This window comes from Phoca vitulina, unplaced genomic scaffold (assembly GCF_004348235.1).
Source record: "Phoca vitulina isolate PV1807 unplaced genomic scaffold, GSC_HSeal_1.0 scaffold2, whole genome shotgun sequence".
Classification (NCBI taxonomy): Eukaryota; Metazoa; Chordata; class Mammalia; order Carnivora; family Phocidae; genus Phoca; species Phoca vitulina.
Genome location: NW_022589705.1, coordinates 7,020,041 through 7,045,637, shown reverse-complemented (window position 1 = coordinate 7,045,637; position 25,597 = coordinate 7,020,041). Strand labels below are relative to the sequence as shown.

Sequence of the window (25,597 nt, the reverse complement as noted above, 5' to 3'; positions counted from 1 at the left end):
ACTACCTAGCCACATCACCCACAGGCCTTGCTCTTGCTACTGCCACCTCTTTTGCTACTTCTCACCTTTCCCCTAATTTTCGTCAAGACAAAAATAGAGCTGTAAAGCCTGGTCACTCTTTTCTTCAACAACCCTGCCCCTGACGCCATCTCACCAATGACCTTCTCTTAGTCTGCCTCTTCTCGGAATGAAGTCTTTATATTCAGCCATAGAAGTTTTCTTTGTTTCTTCACGTGTTCCTTGTCTCCCATGAGTTTAAAAGAGTTTATTCAAGAGAAAACACACAAACGGCCCCCTGGAGTTTTAAGTTTATCAAAGGCAATGCTAGTGTCTTCTATACGCATCTGGGTAACCCCCAGTGCTTACCAGGGTCTTCAGCACACCTGAAATAAGCCTATCATGATAAAGGACGCTACATAATGTGGTTGGGTGCTGGTGAGAGATCCACCCCGACTTGTTTGCTCACGACAGCAATGACTCCGGGTCTCCTGCCGGGCACTTTCACTGTGCCAGAAACAGATGGGCCTTCCCTACAGGGACGTCCAGGAACCTGGCAAAGAGCACTTGCCTGAGGGCTGCTGCCCAGCAGCGGAGCCATGGCCGCCATCACTGACGCAGAGTCCAATCCTGCAGGGCCGCCATGGCGGGGGGGGATGACCTCCTTCCTCTCCAGAATAGATCCAGTTCCCCCTCTCTAAAAGGACACAAAAGAAGCTTATAAAATGCCTCTAACGAAGCTTGTTGCTTTGCTGGTGTTTTTACATCACCCACAGCAGGAAAGTCCCCTCCCCAGCTTCTGGTCACTACAGTATTCTGAGACCTCATCAAGCTCTTCAGTTCACCTGCTGTGAACTTCGTAGTCAGCACCCCACATTCCACAGGGAATCATGCTCCACCTTTGGTTTCAGAAACACAATCCTCAGGGGGCAAAAGTCAACTGATAATTTCCAAATCACGCAATTCACCTTTTTTTTTTTTAACTCTTGGTGGGGCTTGGCATCTTGTTCAAAATATAATCAAACTTGAAGTCTTATCTTTCTTCTGATTGTTTATTCAGTATTGAGTCTGTTTGTTTATTCATTTAATGAATATTTACGAGATCCATATACATGCAAGAGAATGGGGACGAGGGGCGCTACAGATGTGTGCAACAAATTGTCTTCATTCAAGGATCTTTTATACTCGTAAGGAAGGTAAGTACACAAATAACTATAATCTAAGGCCATTCGTGGTAAGGCCATAAACGTTATGCGCACAAAATTTTGAGAAGGCAAAGATCACTTTGTGCTTGGGTTATCTGGATAGCCTTCATGGAGGAAGCGGCATTTAAGTTAGGCCTTGAATATGTCAAAGAGCCTGAGGAGAAGCAATATGAAAGAGAGAGAGAACAGTAGGAGTTGGGTGGCTTACTGAGTGGCTCAGTCTGACTGGAGCCTTGGTTCTGTAGAGTCCTGATTGATAATCAAGGCTAGAAAGGGTAGTTGGAGACAGACCCTGGGGGAATTTGAACACCAGGGTGAAAAGTCAGGCTTTATTTGATGGGCAGCGGAAAACTAGTAAAGGTTGGTTTTTTTTTTAATAACAACTTTATTGAGATACTATTGACATACAATAAACTGCATACTTCAAAGTGCATGGTTTGATAAGTTTGAAATGTGTACACAGCCATGAAACCATCACCACAATCAAGATAAGGAACATATCCAATCACCTTCAAAAGTTCCACTGGAAAATCTTAAGAAAATGGCAGGCAAAGCAATGTTTCTCGATATTTTTTTTTTTTTTTTTTAAGAAATAGCCCCTTCTGATAAATTTTTTGAAAGTCTCATCATCTCCTTCAGTAGTATGTAAAACTTCAAAATGAATTATGCCATATCTAGAAATGAATCAAAAGAATAGACAAGGAAACCACAGCTTTGGTCAATCTGGTGGCAGTATATCGGATGGACTGGAATGGGGCAAGCCTGGAACAGGATGATCAATTAACAGCCTAACCAAGAGGCTTTACCAAAAGTCCAGGCAGAGAATTAGGACAAAAGGAAGGAATAAATGAGAAAACTAATTGTGTGTGTGCAAGACTGGAAAGAGGGAACAGGGAGAAATGACTAAGGTTTTGAGCTAGCTGGATGGCAGTCTGGGAACGTACAGGGATAAGAACAGTACATAGAAATGAAGAATTAGAGCTTGTGGATGTGGATTTAGGAAGATGGGAAATAAGCCAGACTTGGGACTCACCCACATCAAGGTGAGAGATAAAGCCAGAAGGTTGGCTTGCCTTTGTGAGACACCGTGTCAGTGGAGAGAAAAAAAGTCAAGGTAGAACTTTATGAACACCGAATCACAGCAGTCCCAAATTGTTAAGGGTGCAGTGCTTAAAATATTCCAGAAACTGGGCTAAACCCTTTACACAGTGTATTGTTTCATTTATCCCTCGCCACAATCCCATGAATTAGTAACCAAATCATCTCTATTTTAAGACCTGGAAACTAAGGCACAAAGGAATTGGATTACTGGCCCAGTGTCACATGATTAGTCTATGGTGAAACTAAATTGTTAAAATCAGACAATCTGAAGGTATTCTTAATCTCTGGTCAACCGTGTTTTCTTTCTGCAACCCCACCACTTCAGCTCTCCTAGGAAAGGGTGGCCTAGCAACAAACACAAGCCAGAGCTGTTTTTCCCATTTACTTAGCATAACCTCCAGGGGCACCATATCCTCAATCTCAAGACACTGCCATATATTTGGAGCCAGATTCATATTCTGATGTTTCATTGGCAGTATAGGATAAAACAGGGAGCTTCTCTAGCTAAGTGGGAAAAGAAAAGACAAAGAGGAGGCTGCTGGCCTCTGACATTTATCATTTACTTTATTTGTCCTCTTATTGAGATATAACGGACATATAACTTTGTATAAGTTTAAGGTATACAACGTAATGATTTGCTATATGTATATATTTTAAAATGATTACCACAGTAAGGTTAGTTAACACATCTATCACCTTGTCTAGCTAAAAAATGTGTTTTGGGGCACCTGGCAGGCTCAGTTGGTGGAACATGTGACTCTTGATCTCAGGGCTGTGAGTTCAAGCCCCATGTTGGGTATAGAGATTATTTAGAAAAAATAAAATTTTAAAAAAATATATAAATAAAAAAATAAATTATGTGGTTTTGTGTGTGTGTGGTGAGAACTTTAAAAATCCACTCTTGGGCGCCTGATTTGCTCAGTTGGTTAAGCGACTGCCTTCGGCTCAGGTCATGATCCTGGAGTCCCTGGATCGAGTCCCGCATCGGGCTCCCTGCTCGGCAGGGAGTCTGCTTCTCCCTCTGACCCTCCCCCCTCTCATGTGCTTGCTCTCTCATTCTCTCTCTCTCAAATAAATAAATAAATAAATCTTTAAAAAAAAAAAATAAATAAATAAAAAAAATAAAAATCCACTCTTTTAGCAACTTTTCAATATATGATACGATATTGTTAACTATAGTCACCATGCTGTATATTACATGCCCAGACCTTTTTCATCTTATAACTGGAAGGTTATACTCTTTGCCCACCTTCACCTATTTCCCCCACCTCCCATCCCCTGCCCCTGGAAACCACCAATCTGTTGTTTCTCTATCATTCAATTGAGATGGCACTTACTGAGAATTAGTTCAAATACATGGACACAATTTTATTTCACGAACAAAACAGCATTGGTCAAAGTGAAAATAGTGATTCCACCTAAGAAGTAAAATACCACAAAATCCACCATGTTGAGGGCGCCTGGGTGGCTCAGTTGGTTAAGCGACTGCCTTCGGCTCAGGTCATGATCCTGGAGTCCCAGGATCGAGTCCCGCGTCGGGCTCCCTGCTCAGTGGGGAGTCTGCTTCTCCCTCTCCCGCTCTCCCCCTCTTGTGCTCTCTCTCTCTCATTCTCTCTCAAATAAATAAATAAAATCTTAAAAAAAAAAAAAATCCACCATGTTGAATTTACAGTAATGTAAGGGACAAAGGAATACATTGTTCAAACTTGGTAGCAAATAAAGCTAATTCCTACTTAAGAGAAACATGAAATCTCATTTGGGATTACTAACCTATTGTGATTTATCCATGAATAGAGGAAATAGTATAACTTAAAAAGTGAAAATATAGTAGCAGCGCTACATCTTTATTTCTACGCATTTAGGGGAAACAGATAGCTGGCTGGCTGAAGGGAGGGGATGTGGTTACACTTGAGCCAAACTGTAACCAAACCATTAATGCCTCTCTTCAAAAATAGATACAGCAATGCTTTTCTTCTTGACAATCAGGTAAGTAGTCTAGCCTTGGGGCTTATGAATGTAAGAGTCTCTACTTGATGAGTGCCTACTAATCTATGAGGTTATGAAGGATTATTACAAGATACACATGCTGTAGATACCATAGGCTTTACTTCCAGTCACTTATGGTAGGGGCCAGGGAAATGTATACCCTCTAGTGACTGACCACCCAGGCGTCCCAGAGCTTTTTGATTTGCCAAAGTCCCAGAGAAAGTGTGGACGATGCAGGAACTAACAAACACTCTCAGACTAAATTCTAAAAAAAAATAGAGTTATCCTACATACCGTTGTGTTTGGTACGAATGATCAGGATTGCAACAGAATTTAAATTATTCAGAGAGAAACATTCATTTAGCTTTAAAGCAGGGGTCTACATGCTTTTCTGTAAAGGCCAGATAGTAAATATATTTTACAGGCCAGTAGGTGTCTGCTGTAACTCCTCAACTCTGCCATTGTGGTGCTAATACAGGCATGGACAAGATGGAAACAGGTGAGTGTAGCTGCACGCCAATAAACCTATCGACAAAAAAAGCAGCAGACAGCATTTGGCCAAGCCCTGCTCTAACGTGAGGGTTCTCAAGTTCTATATGGACATAAGAAACCCCTGTGCAACTGGTTAAAAAGGTAGGATGCTAGGCCCCAGCCTCCCCCTACAGAATCAGAATCTCTAGGGATGGGGCCTGGAAATCAGCAACTTATAAGGTCCACAAGTGGTATGTAAACCACTTTTTGGTTTGAAAAACACCGTGGTATGCAGCTAGTTTCATCTAAGGTGGGATGGCCCCACTCTCCTAGATGTGGGCCAGCACTTCCTGCATCCTGTGGCAGTAAAAATGCACTGTTTTATCTTTTGTTGGCCTTTCTAGTAGCAGGGCAGATGAAGAAACTGCCATTTTTTTTTTGCTTTCAGCCTAAAAATGCATACAATAATTTTGCTTTGGTGAAATTAACACAAAACTTAGGATAGGAATTTAAAAGAAAATCCTCAACTTAAAATAACAAGAGTCCAACAAAGATCTCCCTTGAAGTCCTTTAGACTGTAGAGTAGACAAGATCTTTTGCAAAGGACAGGGCTAAATCCGAACAAATAGTTTACTGTGTGCTCCCTTTCCCAAAATACGTCCAGTGAAAGCTTGCTCTGTTGCCTGGAAATTCCACTCCTAACAGGCCATTACTTTGTATCTGGAGGTCTTTGCTTAAATGGAACCTCGTTCAAACTCTCATAAAGACAGAAAGTACAAAATCTCTGTAGACCTCTGAGGGCTGCTCCCAACTTTAGCCATCAGTGGAAAAGAAATTATTTAGCTAAGTCCAGTTGTGTCCAAAAGAAAGTAGCTTTGGATTTGGTTGTCTGTGTCAATGGCCAGCAATCAGTCACCCGATCAAAGTGGCAGTGATGTTCAGGCTGGGAAACAGCGCCGCCTCTTTTTCAGCTCTCCAGATTTTCCTAGGAAGGACAATGAATATCCTAGAGTCAAAGGGATGGTCTTCCTAAAGGGAGCTTCCTAAAGAAAGCACAAATAATCTACAGGCACCACCAGGGAATGCAGCTCTTACTGAGGCTTCTGCTGCTGCTGGAAATGAAGAGGAATGCTCAGTGAGAGCAGATGTTCTAATGATTACTAAGACATGGGCTTAGAATGCCTCCTAGAGTTATCGCTGCAGCAGATGACACTGTTTTTTGTTAGACAACAGGGGGATGATTCTGAATTTCTGAAGCCGGGCTGACACTAGTACTCTATCACCAGTATACTTAATAGGCCGTTATATATAGGCAGTGGGATTTAGCTCTACACTGTTAGTAGTCAACTAAAATTTTAGGCAAAATGTCTCTGGAGTCCAACACCCGTAGGCCTGAGCTTCTGACTGCTCCCCTTCCCATTGGGGGTAAAAAAAACCCGAACTGCCATTTTCAGCAAAGTAGGAAGACCTGTTTTTCTACTTGGTTTCCAACTTACAGAAAGAATCAGGAATTGGGAGGCCCAGGTATTAGTACAAAAGCAATGCAAATGCCTATCAAAGCCAGGGCCCCAACGTACTCACCCAACCTCCCTGGCCCTGGACAAACTCCCGGATGGCATTGTTCCCATTGATCATGTTTGTCATGGGGACAGCCACCTGTCTTGCCATTTCGGGAGCCATGCGGGCCACATATTCAAGAAGCTTCACTGACACTGCCAGAAAGGCTCTCTCGTAAGCTAAGCTGGAATCCTGAGCACACCAGGCTTGGCTGAGAGATTTCACTGTGTCCCGCAGGACAGCTCCTGCCTGGGGAGAGACACAGGAAATCAGTGAAGTAGCGATAAAAAGGTACAGGAAGCTGCAGGTGCAGGAGTCCAGTAAAGCAAGAGTTTCCTAGAGAATGGCAAATGCACCACTGGTTGTATCTGGGGTAATCTTAAGGAGTAGATGGACAAGGTTTTATTACTTTGTTATTTACTGTAATGGGTATAGAGAAAAACATAAGTAGCCCATCAAACCCATGAGTTCAGATATTATTACTTAGGATGAGCACAATGGTTGAAAGAAAAACAAAATGATTTGAAAGAAAAATATTAAGTATGTAATAGTACAGCTGGTCAAGTTGTAGAGGTATTACTTGAATGACTGAAGTCTGGGAAATTCTAAAGTAAAAAAAAAAAAAAAGATTTGTTTTTTCTCTTCCTCTTTCCTTCCCCCCAAAATTGATCTAGAAGTCATAAGGTGGGGCCAAGCAAGATCTACTGTGGTGTAGTGTAGGGGGACCCATGGTAGTCAGAGCAGGTTGTCAGAACCCAAGCAAGCTGGGGCGCCTGGGTGGCTCAGTCGTTAAGTGTCTGCCTTCCGCTCAGGTCATGATCCCAGGGTCCTGGGATCGAGCCCCTCATGGGCCTCCCTGCTCAGAGGGAAGCCTGCTTCTCCCTCTCCTGCTCCCCCTGCTTGTGGGTTCCCTCTCTGGATGTCTCTCTCTCTGTCAAATAAATAAAATCTTTAAAAAATTTTTTTAAAGAACCCAAACAAGCTGAAGAGGGCATCCACATGTGTACCCAGATCTTGGTTTCCAAATATCATTCTCCATTGAAAGATACCAGAGTTCTCTGGAGAATGGCTGATTTCAGGCTGGGGCTTGGAAAATACAAGAGATCTGTCAGAAATTAAGGAAGTACTCACAGAATGGCAGGGACATGCTAAAAAGACACAGTCCAGATGGAGAGGACTCCCACTGGTCAAAACTGGGACAATTTGAGCATCCAAATAAATAATGATAGTAACAGATTATAACCCTTGAATAAAGTAGGAATTCATAAGTCCGTGTTGCTATAAAAAAAAAATAAATGAATAGATTGAAATGTTGATGGGATATGGGATATTTACATGGTTTCAAAGTACCTCCCTCCACAACACTTAACTATGTTAACCACAGATATTAACTACAGTGGAGAAGACCTGCAGACACCATCCTAAGTGACTGAAGTTAACATCAGTAATGTGACAAATTAAAATTTGTGCCACTTAATAGGTGCTATGAGAACACAGCAATCCTTCCTACCAAAAGTACATACCCTGAATCCACTCATGAGGAAACATAGAACAAACCCAAGCTTAAGGGACATTCTACAAAGTAACCGACCCATAATCTTTGAGCGTCAAGGTCACAAAAAATCAAGGAAAGACTGAGGAACAATGCCAGGTTGAAGGAGACTAAAGAGACATGACAACTAAATGCAGGATCTGATTCTGGCCTGGATCTTTTTGTTGTATGTGACATCATTGGGACAATTGGCAAAACTTCAACAGGATCTGAGAACAAGATGATAATGTGTCAGTGCTGATTTCCTAGTTTTGATGTGGTTATATAAAAGAATGGCCTTGTTTGAAGGAAATGTGAAAGTATTAGGGAATGATGGAACATCATATCAGCTACCTACTCTCAGATGATTCAAGAGGGAAATTCTTTGTACAATTAATTATGTGCAACTTTCCTATGAATTTGGGAGTTTCAAAAAACTTTATTTTTAATTAAAAAACAAAAGTAAATTCAGCTCTCGGCTACCTAGGAAAGTTTCAGTGCAAGCTATTAGGAATAATAAGTCCAGTTCTGCCTGAATAGGTGCACCATCCAAGCTATATTTGGTAAGAAGAATAAAGCATAATGGTGAACAGTGTGGTTCTGGAATCAGTCTGGGTTCAAATCCTAACTGAGTAACCTAACCTAATTTCTTGTCTCCCTCTTCCTCAGTTTCCCTATCTGCTTAAATGGATATCGAGTCAGAAAATATTTATGGAGGGTCTCCCGTATAGGAGGTACTATTCTGGGTTGTGTGAATACTGCAGTGAACAAAGAGGTTAGATGTTTGCTCTCACAGCGTTCCGTGCACAGGAAGAGAGGTTGCCCTGTGAATAACAGTTCCTATAATACCCCAGGGAGTGGTGGAAGGTTTAAATGAGATAATAAGTGCAAAGTATTTGTAATACTGTTTGGCACCTGTTAAGTGATGAGTTCATATCACCTGCCATTATCGATATTAATCAGCAACATCTTCTAGAATGTCGCCTATGGTCTTTGCATCCAAGGCAGAATCCAAGTGCCACTGCCAGTAACCAACATTCTGATGAAAAGCCAGCTATGCCCTAGATGGCTGCTGTAAGTACTTAGCCCTCACTGCAGCATACTTGTGGACTTCCTGCCTTTCTGGTACATAATTTCATTGCTGGACCTTGGGGGGGTGTGAGGGAAAGATGCCCACTCCCAGCCAGATCAATGTTAAAACAAGTACATAAAAGAATAAAGTGCTTTACCAAGAACAAAGTGCTACAGATGTGCTCTATGTCACATAAGCACAGCTCTGCTGAAAAACAAATGGGAACAATCTGAAGGTTGACCAGCCCTTGCCAGTACCTCTCAATACCACTTGGGCCTTTGATTAACTCCTGAAGAATTAGCAATCGGAGAATTATTGCTGTGTCTCCTTGGATGAACATAAGCCCCCAAATCTTTCACAGGACATTTCTAGTTATAGCCATATAAGAGTGGTAAGAAAAGAGCATCTGGAATAGAAAAACAGCAGCAACTTTACCTGTCCCTGAATGGTTTCTGCAATGACATTTTTGGCAGAAGCTTCCAATTCTCCATTGAACTGGTCACCCAACATCCGAAGGCGGCCAGCAATGATGGCCACGTCAAAAGAGCAAGACTCTCCTAAGATGGAGGCAACACATTCACATTTGTTACAGAACTTGAAGGGACGGCCAGTCCCAGGAATCTGGGCATTGGAGAATGTTCTCTAGACTTTAAACAATCTTGGCATCATTCTCTCCCAAGAACACCTTCAATATTCTGTCAACCCCATAGTCAGAAGATCTCTTTCACTGAGAATATCTTTCCCTTCTATGGAAACTACTGATTTTCAGGTATTGCTGAAAGCTTAGTTTGCCTTTTTTTTTTTTTTTTTTAATGTTTTATTTATTTATTCATGAGAGCCACAGAGAGAGAGAGAGAGAGCAGAGGCAGAGGGAGAAGCAGGCTCCCCGCCTAGCAGGGAGCCCGATGCGGGACTCGATCCCAGGACCCTGGGATCATGACCTGAGCCGAAGGCAGACACTTAACCATCTGAGCCACCCAGGCGCCCCTGCCTTTTTGAAACTTAAGAGGAAATAAGAAAGCATACTCAGATGCTCTTATTGACCTGCAATCACCACCTCAGGCTAGGAGCCTTACCTGAATCTGGTTCGTCTCCACAACGTAGGTCCCGGTTAGCAACCTGCATTGTGATGTCTAAGAAGTCTGTAAGTAAAGTGTCCACGATGCATTCCGTTTGCTCCTCAAAAGTTCGGGGCCTCTTCATTTTCGATATTTGCTGCAGAGTTTTTGCTTTTCCACAAAACAAGCAGTTTTCAGTTCAGCAGGAAGTCAGAAATACTGGTAAACCAGATGCATCTACCTTTGTACTTCGTAAAGTTTCCTAATGGGACGTGTAGTCCTAGAGCCTGTCCTACCAATTTTTTTCAAAACTAGCTGTCAGAAACATGGGACATCTCTGAAAATCTCACCTACACAGACTGGGAAGACTTTTTGAAGACTTTCAGTTCCGTTTCTCAGAACCACACCCTAGCCAGTACTTAAGATTAATGAATAACTTTTATTGTTAGCCAATTTAGAACTGAAATAGAGTTGAGGAAGAGTTTCTTGGGCAATTTCATTTAGAAATACTTCCTGTTAGGTTCTGTGTCTGGTGTAATTTAAAGTTCTGAAGTTATAATAGACAAGCATTCAATTCCTGATAGATGGCATTTGTGTGCCATAATCAGACGTTTTATGTACTGAGTGTTTATGGGTAAGGAACTATGCCTGGCACTACAAATAAGACAGGAAAATGACACAGACACAGCTCCTGTCCTCATGGAGCTTATGTTTCAGCATGCACAGCAGATATTACATGACTAATCCCATAATTTCTTGTGCTTATTGAGATACAGTGTGTGACTACAGTGTGCAATGGGTAATCAGGGCTAGGGGGTTAGGAAGGCTTCCTTGAGGTTGTAACATCTTAGATGAGCTCTGAAGGACAAGTAGGGATTATGAGGCAAAGAGGAGAAATAAAAGCATTCCAGGTGGGAATAGGATATATAGAAGCTGAGAAGGTGGGGAAAAAAGTTGGGTGTTTGAGGAATTAGGAATGGGGATGACACAGAGTACTTCACAGGGAAATTTTATGAGGATTAAATAAGATAATGTTATGTGGGATGATCCAGCGGTTTCTGACCTGTAATAAGTGTTAAACATCTTTCCTGTTAGCCCAAGGCCTGAGGACCAGGATGACAGGGATCTGGGATTCACTCTCCAACAGAATTAAGTAGGATTCTCCTGACAGGGGTTAGACGCCATCACTGTTTTGACGAGATCTCATGATTGGACACTTACCCACAGTGGCCACCTTCTTAATGTAGCCACACTTAGATTTTGGATTTGGGTGTCAGCACTCAAACTATCAGGTCTTCCAGGGTATTCTGACCTGGTGAGCTGATAAGAGATTCAGGCATAAGCAGTAAGTCAGTTGTTCAGAACGAAAGTTCTACTTGCAAAATAGAACCAATCTTCTGATTTCTATTCTCTTCTAAATAGATCATAAATTGCTTTTGGATGAGAAACAGAAATTAGGTAAAGGGCCTTTTCATTTGTCATCTATCACTAGGGCTGAAACTTCAGTTTCTGCTAAGTAAGCTTCAGACCTCTAACATAAGAAGGTCCTTCTGAGATAATTCTGAGCTACCTCCTTTCACACTACAGCCAGTTACTAAAAATTTAAGGATTCCATCAAATTAATTTATGACATACTCCCCAAATAGCATACAAAAACAAACAAAAGTTTTATAAGATACCATCCAATTGGTGTTAAATATCTTACCCAAGGTAAATGGCATCTGTAAGTGGCAGAATAGAAATTTAAAACCAAGTACGTCCTACATCAAATAATAAATCTTTTCCCACAGTAATTCGTTTCACGGCTGATGTACTTATGGGCAAATGCCATCTTAGGAATCTAATCTTTTTTTTTTTTAACATATAATGTATTATTTGTTTCAGGGGTATACAGCTGTGATTCATCAGTCTTACACAATTCACAGAGCTCACCATAGCACATACCCTCCCCAATGTCCATCACCCAGCCACCCCATCCCTACCACCCCCCTCCACTCCAGCAACCCTCAGTTTGTTTCCTAAGATTAAGAATCTCTATGGTTTGTCTCCTTCTCTGGTTTCGTCTTGTTTTATTTTTCCCTCCCTTCCCCTATGATCCTGTCTTGTTTCTCAAATTCCTCATATCAGTGAGATCATATGATAATTGTCTTTCCCTAATTGACTTATTTTGCTTAGCGTAATACCCTCTAGTTCCATCCACGTCGTCGCAAATGCAAGATTTCATTTTTTTGATGGCTACATAATATTCCATTGTGTGTGTGTGTATGTGTGTGTCTGTGTGTATACATAAACACCACATCTTCTTTATCCATTCATCTGTTGATGGACATCTAGGCTCTTTCCATGGTTTGGCTATTGTGGACATTGCTGCTATAAACATTGGGGTGCACGTGCCCCTTCGGATCACTACATTTGTATCTTTGGGGTAAATACCCAGTAGTGCAATTGCTAGGGTAGCTCTATTTTCAACTTTTTGAGGAACCTCCATACTGTTTTCCAGAGTGGCTGCACCAGCTTGCATTCCCACCAACAGTGTAGGAGGGTTCCCCTTTCTCCACATCCTTGCCAACATCTGTCATTTCCTGACTTGTTAATTTTAGCCATTGTGACCGGTGTGAGGTGGTATCTCATTGAGATTTTGATTTGTATTTCCCTGATGCCAAATGCTGTTGAGCACTTTTTCGTGTGGCTGTTGGCCATTTGGATGTCTTCTTTGCAGAAATGTCTGTTCATGTCTTCTGCCCATTTCTTGATTGGATTATTTGTTCTTTGGGTGTTGAGTTTGGCAAGTTCTTTATAGATTTTGGATACTAGCTCTTTATCTGATATGTCATTTGCAAATATCTTTTCCCATTCTGCCGGTTGTCTTTTGGCTTTGTTGACTGTTTCCTTGGCTGTGCAAAAGTTTTTTATCTTGAGGAAGTCCCAATAGTTCATTTTTGCCCTTGCTTCCCTTGCCTTTCGCGATGTTTCTAGGAAGAAGTTGCTGCGGCTGAGGTTGAAGAGGTTGCTGCCTGTGTTCTCCTCAAAGATTTTGATGGATTCCTTTCTCACATTTAGGTCTTTCATCCATTCTATTTTTGTGTGTGGTGTAAGGAAATGGTCCTGTTTCATTCTTCTGCAGGTGGCTGTCCAATTCTCTCAACACCATTTGTTGAAGAGACTGTCTTTTTTCCATGGGACATTCTTTCCTGCTTTGGAATCTAATCTTTGCATTATCTTATCCTCTGCATTATCTTGTAGAATCAATGTTGTAAGGCTAAGGAAACGGAGTATACCTTCTCCTGGACAATGTAGGGTAGTTTCCTCCTTTGTGTATTTCTTCTTGAGGCTTCATTATAGCGTCTTCCCGAACCATCTCATCCCTTCTCCCACAGCTCACATACCCCTCACTCTTGCAGTTCAAGTTCTGTCTCCCAGTTATTGCTGAAAAATGAGGCCACAATGCTTCCACCATCACTTGCTTCTTTTCCTGCTCTGGCCACAACAATTTGCATCCCTCTCTCAAAAGCCTCATCACCTTTTATCATTGGTTCAAAGTCTAGGGTCTTGTCATCTGCACCAGGTCTGCCTGTGAATGAGGATCCTGGGTACAGCTCCTCTCAATGTGTAAATCTATAACTGAGAAAATAAGTTCTTTGCCTCCCCTCCCCCAAACACCCAATATATGAGAAACGGATAGAATAATGGTAACAGAACTCCCATTCAAAAAGGGGGGTGGGGGAAATGGAGCCATTTAATAGCCACTAGTCCATGGCAATAAGATTATGGTCAGGAACTACATAAATGATTGCCTCTGCAATGTTCTAAAGCGCCATGGTCATCAGTGGGCACCCATTACATGTGAAATACATACTATTTCCCAACAAGACAGACATTAGAAAACCATTTTTCTAAAAGCACAATATCAACTATTCTGAAGGATTTTTAAAAATATGCACCTACTTATATCACATCATCAAACGATATGTCTGCCAAGGCTAGAGAGACCTCTTAGGGAGAAGAAATATAATTAACTTCATGGTATACTTAAGCTTTAGTCATTTTGCTTATAAATTAGCAAAATCAGGCTACAGTTAAGAGAAATCATTTCTTCCTTGAGATCATTTTAAAAGTATACTTTTCAAAAGCAACAGTTTCGTATTCTGCTATGCCCCATATATTACAGAGAAGCAACCAAGTAGGACTGAATCTTTTTAAAGCTCCAATAGCTAGGATCATTTTAGTAACATTTATTCAATTATTGAGCCATACCTAATTTTCTTTAGGTCAACATTTCAATTATAGTCTTTAATTTTTAAAAAAAGTCCATCAGTTTACTTAATCTTTACCATTTTTATCCTGTTCCCTTATAACACTGTAAATTGGCAGCACTTTACACTTCCATTTTATTTCTTTTAGCACCTAATTAAACATTCATGGTTTAACCGAACAAGTCAAACTATGGAAAAAGCAATTCTGAAACTGTTTTGATCTCTCTACATGTAATCCCTGGGGACCCATGATCTAGCTCATTCTCAATGAGGAGCGATTTTGTCCCGCCAAGGCACCTTTGGCAATGTCTGGAGACATTTTTATTATGACTGGGGGTTCTATTGGCATCTAGTGGGTACAGGCCAAAGATGCTGCTAATAATCATCCTACAGTGCACAGGAAAACCCTCCACAACAAAGAATTATCTGGCCCCAAATGTCAGTAATGCCACTTTTGAGAAACCCTAGTCTAGGTGGACTTCCACTATTGTTTGGTTGATACAATATAGCAAAACACACACTTCAAACATCAACCCCAAAACACCATCAGAATCTAATTACTGACAGCCACTCATTTGGTAAATATTTATTGAGTCATCACTATGTGGCAGACTGTGGAGATGGAAGGAAAGAACATCACCATCCTTAGAAGTTGTCCAGGGGGAGATCAACTCACAAAATCCAGGCCCTTGCCAGAAAATTCAATACTGTCTGTTATCTACCCCTATTAAGAGCCTAGTTGAGAGAAGTGATGGATGAAAAAATTTTTTAAAGGTATGTAGTCCATTTACATATCTACGTGGTCGAAGTCCTTGAATTAAGCTAGATGATATTTGAATCATGTTAAGTCCTTGAAGAAATGCCCTCCCTAAGCTCCATGTTAAAGTTATGCTCTCTGCTTTCATTGAAGAACACCATTAAGTCATGAGAAATCCGTTACTAACTTCCCCTAAGATTCTTGTATGTATCCCTCTGTGTCACCTATGTGAAACTACCTGTAAATTTCTTTTAGAAATTAATATTGGAAGGCTTCTTCCTCTCTGATGACATCTATACACCTATTTCTCTTCACCCTGACTGCCAAATCACTTAGCTAAATTTGAGGCTCAACTGTACCAATTATGTAGGCCCTTAAGCCTGAACATTTGTGTACTTCCCCATCCCCAACCAAGCTGGTCTGAGGTGGTATTTCCATTTTCCCTGTTGTGGATCCTCTGGTTATTTATACTTTACTATATATACTTTAAACCATTTTATTACATCTGCTCTTGCCATAAGTTGCCTCAGTTAATGTATATAATGTGAGCAGGTATGAATAAAATTGAAAGCAAGGAAGAGTGACAGAAAACAATTACAACAGTACCGCTAGACACATGCACTGGAGGCCGTGACAGCCTGAACAGGACCCGTAATGAAAGCATCAAGGGTCACAGAAAACTTCCTGCAAGGGCTCCTGACTGAGCAGAATGCTGAAAGACAAGGACTAGATGTTACCTAAAGAAAGGAGATATGAGGGTGAGGAAATGTTCTAGCCAAGAAATAAAAGCAGGAGCAAAGCACAGAGGTGAGAGAGAGCCTTGTGCATTCAAGGAATGCCAAGTGGTTTGCTTATGCAAGAACAGGGTGTTTAGGTGAGAGGTGAGACAGGAACTGAAGAGTTACTTCTGATACTGCACTAAAGGACTTTGGACTCTGGCCTTGAAAAGCATGATTAGAAAGAGGAGACCAGTGAGAATTTATTGCAGTAATACAGGGAAGAAAAGATGACCCCCACAAATGATGACTTCATCAGTTTCCATAAACATCAGGCATCTTTAATTAGTAAAACAATCCCTAAAATGGATTAGAAAAGAATCCAAATCCTATCCTCACCCCCTCCCCATCCCCTTACCAACATTAACCTTTTCAACATCACCTGGAAAAATGGGGTCATTCACCTATAGGTATGAGAAGAATAAGTCAATAGTCTTTGGACAAAAACATAAGAATCCTGATTCTGAGATTGTCCATTCTCCTTTGCATTTGATAGTATCTGGACTTACAAGCGAATTCTAATAAGAAAAACTAGGAACTCTGATAGCTACTCATCTCACTTAGCACAGGCAGCAAGAATCTGTTATGATTTTATGTCTCCAATTGTTCCAAGCACAGTTTCTAATACGGAAATAAAACTGTTCAGGGTCTCAGTCCTCGGCTCATTTTGTTTCACAGAGATCTGCATTTCTGAGCTCTCGGGCTCCAAGAGCAGTTCTGTTAGGAACAGGCAGCCAGTGTCATCCTGAGCACCGAGGTAGGCTTTCCACGGGTGAGCCCCCGCCCTGCTCATTGCGATGGTCTGGATGTTCACTACCTGCAGGGCCATCTGGAGGGTGTCAGGATGGACGGCTCCCCGCCAAGGGAACACTTGCTGATGAGCAACTTTCAGGCTAAACCAAGTTTTCTCAAAATACTCAGCAGTCAGCTGGCAACTGGGGACTAGCATAAGGGCTTCAGAATCAGGAAGTTCCTGTACTGTCTCCTTGCTCTCTTCAGGAATCAGGGGACCTAAAAGAGTTAGAAAGCTTATGTAAGAGATCTTCTTAATCTATACCAATTATGGTTTTTTTAAAAAAGATTTTATTTATTTATTTGAGAGAGAGAGAGCATGTGAGCAAGGGGAGCAGCAGAGGGAGAAGCAGACTCCCCGCTAAGCAGGGAGCCCGATGCAGGGACTCGATCCCAGGACGATGGGATCGTGACCTGAGCCGAACCGACTGAGCCACCCAGATGCCCCCGAACTATGATTTTAACTAGATTTCCATACGTACACAATGTGCCTTTTATCCTTGGATAAATGATTGAAATAGCCAATGAGGAACTTCTTTCTTGCTCATGTAGACTTCAAATTCAGGCAATAGTCTGAGACGTAGCTAGGGTACTCTACTTTCTACCAGTCGTTGCAAAAGGTAAAGATTTTTCATGACAAAACATAAAGTAAGGACTATTTTTTACCTGGAGTGGCAAAGGATGCAGTGTTAGGAAGCTCTGGGCCCCGACGCTCCGCCCCCTGGTATTTAGAGATGGTTGCCCAGCGGGCTTTGCCATAGACTGGAACCAGCGTGTTGAAGTCTGAGGCCCAACTATTCACAGGTCTTTCTGCCTGATCCTCCAAAAGTCCGAGAGAAGGGTCAGATTTAGGGCTACACAGGATCCTCTTCACTTCATCAATGCCAGCTAAGAGAAGTCGATAATAGAAGAGACCCCGGTCTCGTACTGCCATATCCTTTTCTTCCTCTGTGGTAAGACAAAGACTGAGTTAATTACAAACAAAACCAAAAACACTCTTTCTACCCTGTGCCAACCACAATAGGGGGAAAAAAAAAAAAAGGAAGGAGGGAGGAAACGTTAACATTGTCTTCTTGGGTCCCCGAGACGACTCACCAAACAGTGTCAGCTCTCAGAATGTTACTATCTGACAGGGCAAGTACAATTTCCTTCTGAAGAACCTACCTATGCAGTAATGTAACAGACGCCCCAGCATGTCCTGGCACTCGGCAGGTCGGGAGAGGAAAAGGCGCAGCAGTGCAGTGAGTAGCTCCATCTTCACAGCTGGGAAGGTCTCTGATTTCACATTCTCCACAAAGTCTTCCAACACATAGGGAGCATTGGGGATTCTCTCCCCATGGACGCCAAGGAGCCAAATAAGCGCCTGTTTCCCCTGGGGAATGAAGGAGTAAGAGCAGGTGCTCAATATTTGGCTGTCCCAAACACAGTGGCAGGTTTTGCTTCCCCCCAACGTCAGCAGGAAAGATATAATCTTTTATTTACTTCAATTGGCATTGTTATCAATCCCCCACACCCCGGCTCCACTCTGTACAACAAACAGGAATAAAATGTTACTACTCCAAAGGAGACTCAAGACTCCCAGAGCCTGTGTTGGTTAAGAAATAAGGCTTCCTCAGTTTGGGGGCCTCTGCCCCAGTCTGGGGTTTACTATGTCAGTGGAAGCGACTGAAAGATTCCTCTAAACCACTTCATGAAAGTGGTAATTAACCTAGAGTGCAAATCGGAGTCATCTGTGAAGCTTCTTAAAAATCTATGTGTCTAGGTCTACCACTCCTGCATATTTAAGTCGGTGGGCCTGCAGTGAAGCCCAAATATGCAAAAATTTGATTCTCATTCCAGCTAAAAACTCCATGGTCTAAATCTCTGGCTCAAAACTGTTCAAGAAAATAATGATATCAAAGCATTTGTAATAAAAATCATAGATAAATCTCATGTTTTTATCACTTCTATCCTAACTACACCCAAAAGAGAATCTGAGGTGGCAATCAATTCTAAGAATTTCCACATTCAGACACCGGGTAGAGAAGAATTAGATTCCATTTCACAGTGCAGGGTCCCAAGCATTTCCCTCTGCCTGGAGGTAAAGGAGAATTGCCATCTACCTCGCTGTCTTCAATGTTCTCCTCACAGCCGGGCAGGGCCTGACACACAGCTTCCGTACACTGAGGACACAACCAAACCAGGTCTCGGAAAGTCTGCACCACCACTACAACACAGCTCAGGATACAAGAGCACAGGATTAGAGGCTCCACGCAGGAAGGAATCTTAAGAGAAGTCACATATTCAGACTAGATTGCTACGTAAATTTCTGTAAAACGGGTGTTAGAGGGGTGGTCCATGATTATCTGAGAAATGTCTGACATGGGCAATAATTTCTTAAATGGATGTTGCTCTTATTGGATTGGCTATGAGCACAAATGAGCTCACATACGCAAAAGCACATGGTAAAATGTAAAGCAAATGTGAGATCATGTTATTGTTGATTGATATTCTGAAGACAGTATAAATGGAGCCCCCACTGCTGGGACTAGGGTAGGGCAAACGAGGTGCTGTGGGTGTAAAATCTAAGACATGCAGGGTTAGCACCTGCATGAACCTGAGAGTGAGGGCCTCTTTAAATTTTTGCACCTTGGGCACCTTGCTTGCCTCGCCCTAGTCCCAGCCCTGGAAGCCACTGCTGCCATAAAGCAAAAAGAGGGTAAAGGTGGGGAGTTAACAAGCACTGGCATTCTGGTAGTCCTCATTATCTACAGAACAGCCTTGCAGACTTACGGCAACCAGAAGACCCTCTACCTGTTAGATCTATAGATCCTATGCTTCTCTGATGGCAACAGATGAGGATGCAAAGAAAACTTTAAACCTCTGTTAATCAACAACAAATATTTTTTGAGCAACAGCTATAGGGGTGGCAATTGACCAAAAATAAAAATAAAAATAAAAATAAATAAATAAATAAAAATGCTCGAAGGATAGGCAGCCATTACCTGTGGTAATGTGCTCTTGCCGAAGCCCCAGCAACTCTGTTAGAATCTGCACACACTGATCTGTGTAGGTCCTGGCAATACCACCTACAGAGGAAGAGAAAGCAGAAAAAAGTGGTAAGTCAAATCCTAGCACCTCATTTTATAAAAACTTCCCACCAGCCAAAGACAAAGAGGACCAGGGATACCTTTAAAAAAAAAAAAAATCACCCCCTGCTTGATGAAATAACAATTTAAGTTTCCTAAGTTTGGTAAAAGTGAACTTTCCATTGAACAAGGTGGAAAACTTTCAGTAACAAAGGTGTGTGTGTGGCAGCCAGATACGAGGCCTCGAGGCCACTGGCGGCAGAGCACCTCACAGCAGCGTCCCTGCAGGGACACCTGACCGCAGGAGCGCTGCTCCCCTTTGTTCGCTCTTCCTGACCCTGAAAATAATCACTCTTTATTCTAATATAAGGGCTCCTTCTCCTCTTCCACTTGAAGCCCTCCAACAAAACATTACTCCCTGGCTGCTTTCATTTGGTGAGTCACTCTGGCCTTTTGAATCCCAGACAGAGTAATACGAAAAAGCCTGAAGATTTAGGATTTATTCTGTGTTGGTCTGTACTTGGCACAATACATAGCCCATAGCAGAAGCTCAATAAACAACTGGTCAATTGTCACAGGACTTTGAGTCTGGAAAGCTGGGTTCTGACCCTGGGTCAGGAACTACATGACCTTTTGGCCGTTTAATAACTTTTTTCTTTCTGAGTTTCTTCATCTCTAAAATGAGGTGATAACACTTGTCCACTTTTCCAGACTGCCTCCAAAGACTGTGCTAAGATGATATATGGGAAAGCATTCTGGATAGTAGCCAAAAAAAGGTCATATAAATTTTGAGTACTCTAGTTTGAGTTACCTGTATTCTCTACCCTAGAAGATACGGTAACACCAGTGTTGACAAAAAAGAACAAAACACCTCCCTCCCCACTCCTGTCTGTGGCCACTGACCCCGTTCTTTGGTGCCTGGTAATTGGTCTCTGATGCAAGATTCATTCCCTTTTGTTCGCTATGATTCCAAGGCTTTCTGGTTAGTCGAAGGTCTCCAAAAGGAAAAGCAGCAGACCCCTACCTATGGCAAAGATGGCAGCCTGGGCAAAGTCGGCTGACACGTCAGTACAGTACCCTCGGAGCTCCTCTAGCACCTGCTGTACGTTCTCATCGTTCACCAGCTCGCATAGCACCTCCACCTTCTGCAGCTTGATGTAGTGGGGCTCCGAGTAGGAGCAAAAAAACTTTTTGTAGTGGCTGCTAAAGTGACCGGGCAAACTATGCAAGATCTGACGCACATGACATAGGGCAGCAAAACAGAGCTCGCGGCTCTCTGAAGAACAGGCAGCCAGCAAAGGGCCCTTGACTTGCACAAGCACATCAGTTTGTACATGGGGGAATTTTTTTGCCAAGATCAGAAAGAGTTTCGTGGCTCCCATCACCACACTGGGGCTACTGCTCTTGAGAAAGCTATCTAACAGATTGAGAATGTCAAACAGCTCCTCCTCACTGCGGGGTTGATAGCGTAGCAGAAAGTTCAATACTTCAGCCTGGCCCCATTGGTCCAGTTTTGGCATTCTAACCAAAAAAGAAAAGAAAAGTGTTATTTTAGCAACCAAATTAGGACCTTCTGCATGCAAAAGCCATGTCACCAGTCATCTGTTCATCATAACAAGGAGAATTCTTGAAAACAGGCTATGCCGTAATAGAATCACTCTTTTCATGTACTATTTAAAGTTTACACAAAATAGGCTTTAAATTCCGAGATGAGTTTACACTACAAATTCTCATCATCTAAGGCCAAGGACCATGATCACTATACCTAGATCCAGATTCTTTACAGTTTAAGACAGGATAAATCGCTCAGTTTGGGGGACATAATGATTGTAGAGGAGGACAGAACCTATTCCCACAGGATATTTCTGCCATCTCTCTACATCACCAAAAGAAACTAAGACAAATAAAAGATATCCTCTCAATGAAATATGAGGAGGTTAATAGTTATGGTTAACTTTACTACTCTACAGAAGTTGTTCAAGACGTCTCCTTAATTCAACATGTCAAGATCCCACTAGGATGCAGATCTCATCATAACAAAAAGAGCACCGAGGCATCCAAACCGATTTAAGAGATGGTGGGCAATGGGCTTGTTGATGACAACACCTCCTTCCTGTTTCAGAATTTCCTCTAGAGACCTCAGGCAGTTCACAACCACAATTGGATCCTGGTCACGTAGCAAACTGTATAATTCATTTACCAGAGCACCGTCTATAAAAGAGCACGAAGATCTCAGATAAAGAACAGCTTCAGAATCTCAGGAATAGAGCTGAGTACTAGCTCCAGGCAGACAAAGCTGAACTTCTCTGCTACAAAAATAACAAAGGCAATAATAAAGTGAAAGGCAAAAAACTGCCATCTCCAGACTGTTCTAAGTAGCTAATGTGATGGATCTCACCTGGGCCCCAAAGAAAAGGCTTCTCTGATCTCAAAAAATACCAAACCAGCCTTTCTACTTAAAGCAACAAGTACAGAAGTAGGGCCACATTACTATTTCCTACCAAAGTCATGTCATCTTTTACAAAGTCATACATATAACCGAGGCACAAATAAATACTGATGACGGATTATACTGAAACTTACCCACTTCAGAGTCTCCATGAAGATTATGCATCTTGGCACAACCAAGGACTGCCACCCTTCTGACATATGAAGCTTTATCTCGCAGACCATTGAGAATAGGCTGTTGGATATATTCCTGCACACCAGGCATCCTAAGCAACACATCCTGGAGTCAGCCAGATCCTGAAATACTAGTTTTGACATAATTCAGCCCCTATTCACTTAACAGAAGGTTCAGTAGATGTTTGAATGTACATCTATCACATCATAAAGAATTAGGGAAAGCCACTGCCATACTTAAAAAGTCATACTTGACTTTTCATTTGGAATAATACTCCAGGGGCGGCAAAAACATATATCTACACGATTGTTTACAAATCATTAACCAAAACCAAAAACTATTTCAGCAAGAGTGAGGATGGAAAACTCCCTTTAATGTAACCATATGACAGTTTTTTAAGCCTAAGCAATGGCTGAAAACCTGAGTTCAGGTTACAACTGCATTTTCCCTAGTATTAAGAACCTCACCATTGAAGACCTGCCCCATGGTCTCCTAAATACCTCAGCCACTGATAAACAGTCAGGGAAGAGGGTACTCACCTGAGGCTACACATGCTCCGTAACGCCAGCCCTCGAACCATTGGATTGGGATCCGAACAGTCTTTGCACAATGTATTAATGGCCAAGAGAGCCAGATCTGGTTTCAGGGGGGCGTATGTACACATGTACAGATAAACCAACTTCTTCTGAACAATATCTACGGTGGCACTGGCCTTCACCATTTCCATGAAAACACCAGACATGTCCAAGCCCTGAGTCATGTGCCTGAAACCAACACACATAGCAGGAGAAGTAAAATACATAATCCCCAGCCTACAATGACAGGCATTTTACCTATACACATCCTGGTGATCCAACTAGATTGTGAAGGAAGCAACCAAGTCCACCTTGTCTATTATACTGCACAATACTTCACACCATGGGCCTACAATAAATGTTTTTTTATTCATTCAACAAACACTTATTGAATTCCTGGAACATTCCAGTCTAATTCAGCTTCTACATTCCAGGGATATGCTCTGGGGACGTAATCTTTTTTTTTTTTTTTTTTAAGATTCTTTTTTTTATGTTATTTATCAGAGAGAGAGAGAGAGCACGCACAGGCAGGGGGAGCAGCAGGCAGAGGGAGAAGCAGGCTCCCCGCAGAGCAGGAAGCCTGATGCAGGGACTCAATCCCAGGACCCTGAGATCATGCCCTGAGCCAAAGGTAGACAATTAACCGACTGAGCCACCCAGGTGCCCCTCTGGGGACATAATCTTGAAGAAGGCATGGTCTCAGATCTTTAGGAACTCAAAGTATTACTAAGGAGCAAGACAAAAACACCACTAATTACAGTACAATACGTAAGTACTAAAATAGGTAAGTGTTAAAACAGAAGTAACAGACAAAGTTGGGGCACCTGGGTAGCTCAGTGGGTTAAGCGTCTGACTCTTGGTTTCAGCTCAGGTCATGATCTCAGGGTTGTGAGTTCAAGCTCCGTATTGGCTCTGCACTAAGCATGGGGTCTGCTTGAGATTCTCTCTCTCCCTCTCTCCCCACTCTCTCTCAAATAATTAATAAATCTTTAAAAAAAAAAAAAAAGAAGTAACAGACAAGGTGCAATGGGGACCCAGAAGTCTAATACTGCCAAGAAATCATAAAACGTTTCCAAAGAGAAAGTAATACTTTAGTTGAATGAGCTGGAATTTTCCAGGCAGGTGTAGTAGGTAGGTAACACATGCTATGAGGCATGTAGACATCAGCAAGAATGCTACATTCTTTTGAGAGTATGCAAGTAGTTGTGTTAGCAGGGTGTTCTTTGGGTGCTATGATAAGAAGTTTGGATTTCATTCTGTAGATCATTGTTTCTCAAACTGTGGTCTCCTACAGGAATCAGATGGGATATCTGTTTAAAATGCATATTGCTGGGTTCCATCCTACCCTCCCGAAAGCAGCATTACTGGATTGGATGAAAATTTTACACTTTTTTTTTTTTTTTAAAAGCACCCCAAGGGACTTTTGTGCATACTAACGTTTGTTATCCACAACTGCAGCCAAGAGTTATACATTTAAATTCATGTTAGGAAACTTCTGACTGAAATGAAGAGGCAAGGTCTGACCTACTAGTAAGCCACTGCAATTGCTTTGGTAATAAAACCAGAACAGCGGTGCCAACAAAATAGAAATACATAAACGTTTTCTTAAAAAAAAAAAGAGGATGGATATTTAGAACTATATATCCATACCATCTGACTTGAGAAGTGAAAATCAGGCGTCATCAAGATTGACTCCCTCCCTTGGTCAGCTGGATGGTGACATTCCTCAACCCAAACATAAGCGGAAGAGCAGGTTTGGGGAGAGGGGAAGGATGCAGGTGCTATTTTGCATGTCTTTGAAGAAATGTCCAGGTGGGGATGCCCAGCAGGCAAGAGGATATGTGGGTTTGAAGATACAAAAGGCTTTCTGTACTAGACTCTACAGATGTGGGAGTCAGCAGTGTTAAGTTCAAGACACGGGTGTAACCACCCTGCTGAGTAAACCAAGTCAAGCAAGTGCCTCAGGGGAGGCTGCGGCGGCCATCCAGAGAAGCAGGAAGGCCAAATCATACCCTGCCCTGAGTTCATTCACTCTTTCCGAGCAGCCACGGGTAGAGGGCCCGGATGGGGGCTGCGGCGGGGAGTTCGGGCGGTAGCTGATACCTAATCACTCGCTGGATGACATTCCGGTAGCGCAGCCTATCCGCCTGAACGTGAGGGTTACACAGAGCTTTCTTCAGCTCCTTCACCACGTCCTCGGAACCAAGGTACGGCATCTTCAACGGCCGCGGGGCAGCCCCACACACCCCTAGGTAACTCGCGGGCTCCTCCTAGCCCTGACGTGCGAACCTGGGTAAAGCAAATGTCAGTCAGCGAAGAGACCAAAGGCGTGATGTCGCCCCAGCCTCGCCAGGCCCCAGCACACTCACACCAACCCCCTCCGCGCCCCGGCGAGCCCCAAACGAGGCTCTGTGGTTCCTTCCCGGGACCTGCAGGCCGGCTCGCTCCGCCTGAGACCGCTCCGGCTACCTCGAGGCCCCTCGCCCCATTTCCAGCCCCGCCGCCGAAGGTCCGCCGACCCCTCCCTCGCCAGTTCCAGCCCTTCGTGCGCCTCCGCGCGGTTGCCTGCCCGGATAGGCCCAATCAAGCTTTCTGCGGAAGTCCCGCCTCCTCGGGGCCGACCGCGCAAAGCAGCTGCCACTCACCTTCTCGCAGCGAGCAGCGAGCGCCGAGCGTCGCCCGGACGCCGACCTTAGGGCGCCCTTCCCCCACCTCTCCGCTCCAGGCGCAGCCGCGCGGCTCCCTCTGGTGGAGGCGCGGCGGGCCATCGGAAAT

The 25,597-nt window shown here is 42.8% G+C and overlaps 2 protein-coding genes across 7 annotated transcripts; both read right to left on the bottom strand.

Annotated features, from left to right (window-relative positions):
* Positions 1-52: 52 nt before the first annotated feature.
* AP4B1 (adaptor related protein complex 4 subunit beta 1) lies at positions 53-25,579 on the bottom strand. Of its 6 annotated transcripts, none has more exons than XM_032421147.1 (11): positions 25,252-25,391; positions 24,926-25,111; positions 22,787-23,011; positions 22,208-22,338; positions 21,688-21,835; positions 20,649-21,145; positions 19,541-19,624; positions 18,659-18,762; positions 17,721-17,928; positions 17,223-17,504; positions 53-694 (listed from the first exon to the last, which is right to left on the bottom strand). In XM_032421147.1, the coding sequence occupies exons 2-11, from the start codon at positions 25,036-25,038 to the stop codon at positions 531-533; spliced, it is 1,956 nt and encodes a 651-aa protein (XP_032277038.1). In that variant the 5' UTR covers positions 25,039-25,111; positions 25,252-25,391; the 3' UTR covers positions 53-530. The 6 variants fall into 6 exon arrangements, with proteins under 6 accessions (XP_032277038.1, XP_032277033.1, XP_032277016.1 ...); XM_032421142.1 differs by lacking the exons at positions 53-694; positions 25,252-25,391 and adding exons at positions 13,146-16,775; positions 25,468-25,579; XM_032421125.1 differs by lacking the exon at positions 53-694 and adding an exon at positions 13,146-16,775 and having other exon boundaries at positions 25,192-25,391.
* BCL2L15 (BCL2 like 15) lies at positions 3,923-11,186 on the bottom strand. The gene is made up of 4 exons (XM_032421156.1): positions 9,997-11,186; positions 9,356-9,477; positions 6,342-6,566; positions 3,923-5,745 (listed from the first exon to the last, which is right to left on the bottom strand). Exons 1-4 carry the CDS (start codon positions 10,121-10,123, stop codon positions 5,728-5,730), a joined length of 492 nt encoding a protein of 163 aa, XP_032277047.1. The 5' UTR covers positions 10,124-11,186; the 3' UTR covers positions 3,923-5,727.
* Positions 25,580-25,597: the final 18 nt, after the last annotated feature.

Bases quoted from the DNA above. Each gene is read 5' to 3' on its own strand.
- BCL2L15 (XM_032421156.1), bottom strand. From the start codon at position 10,123: ATGAAGAGGCCCCGAACTTTTGAGGAGCAAACGGAATGCATCGTGGAC. The intron at 9,478-9,996 runs GTAAGGCTCCTA...CCTCCATCTTAG, and splicing joins TGGAGACGAACCAGATTCAG to GAGAGTCTTGCTCTTTTGAC. The intron at 6,567-9,355 runs GTAAAGTTGCTG...GTCTCTCCCCAG, and splicing joins CAGAAACCATTCAGGGACAG to GCAGGAGCTGTCCTGCGGGA.
- AP4B1 (XM_032421142.1), bottom strand. From the start codon at position 25,038: ATGCCGTACCTTGGTTCCGAGGACGTGGTGAAGGAGCTGAAGAAAGCT. The intron at 21,146-21,687 runs GTTTGGATGCCT...TTTTTTGGTTAG, and splicing joins GCCCACCATCTCTTAAATCG to AATGCCAAAACTGGACCAAT. The intron at 19,625-20,648 runs GTAGGGGTCTGC...CTTCCTCTGTAG, and splicing joins GGCTGCCATCTTTGCCATAG to GTGGTATTGCCAGGACCTAC.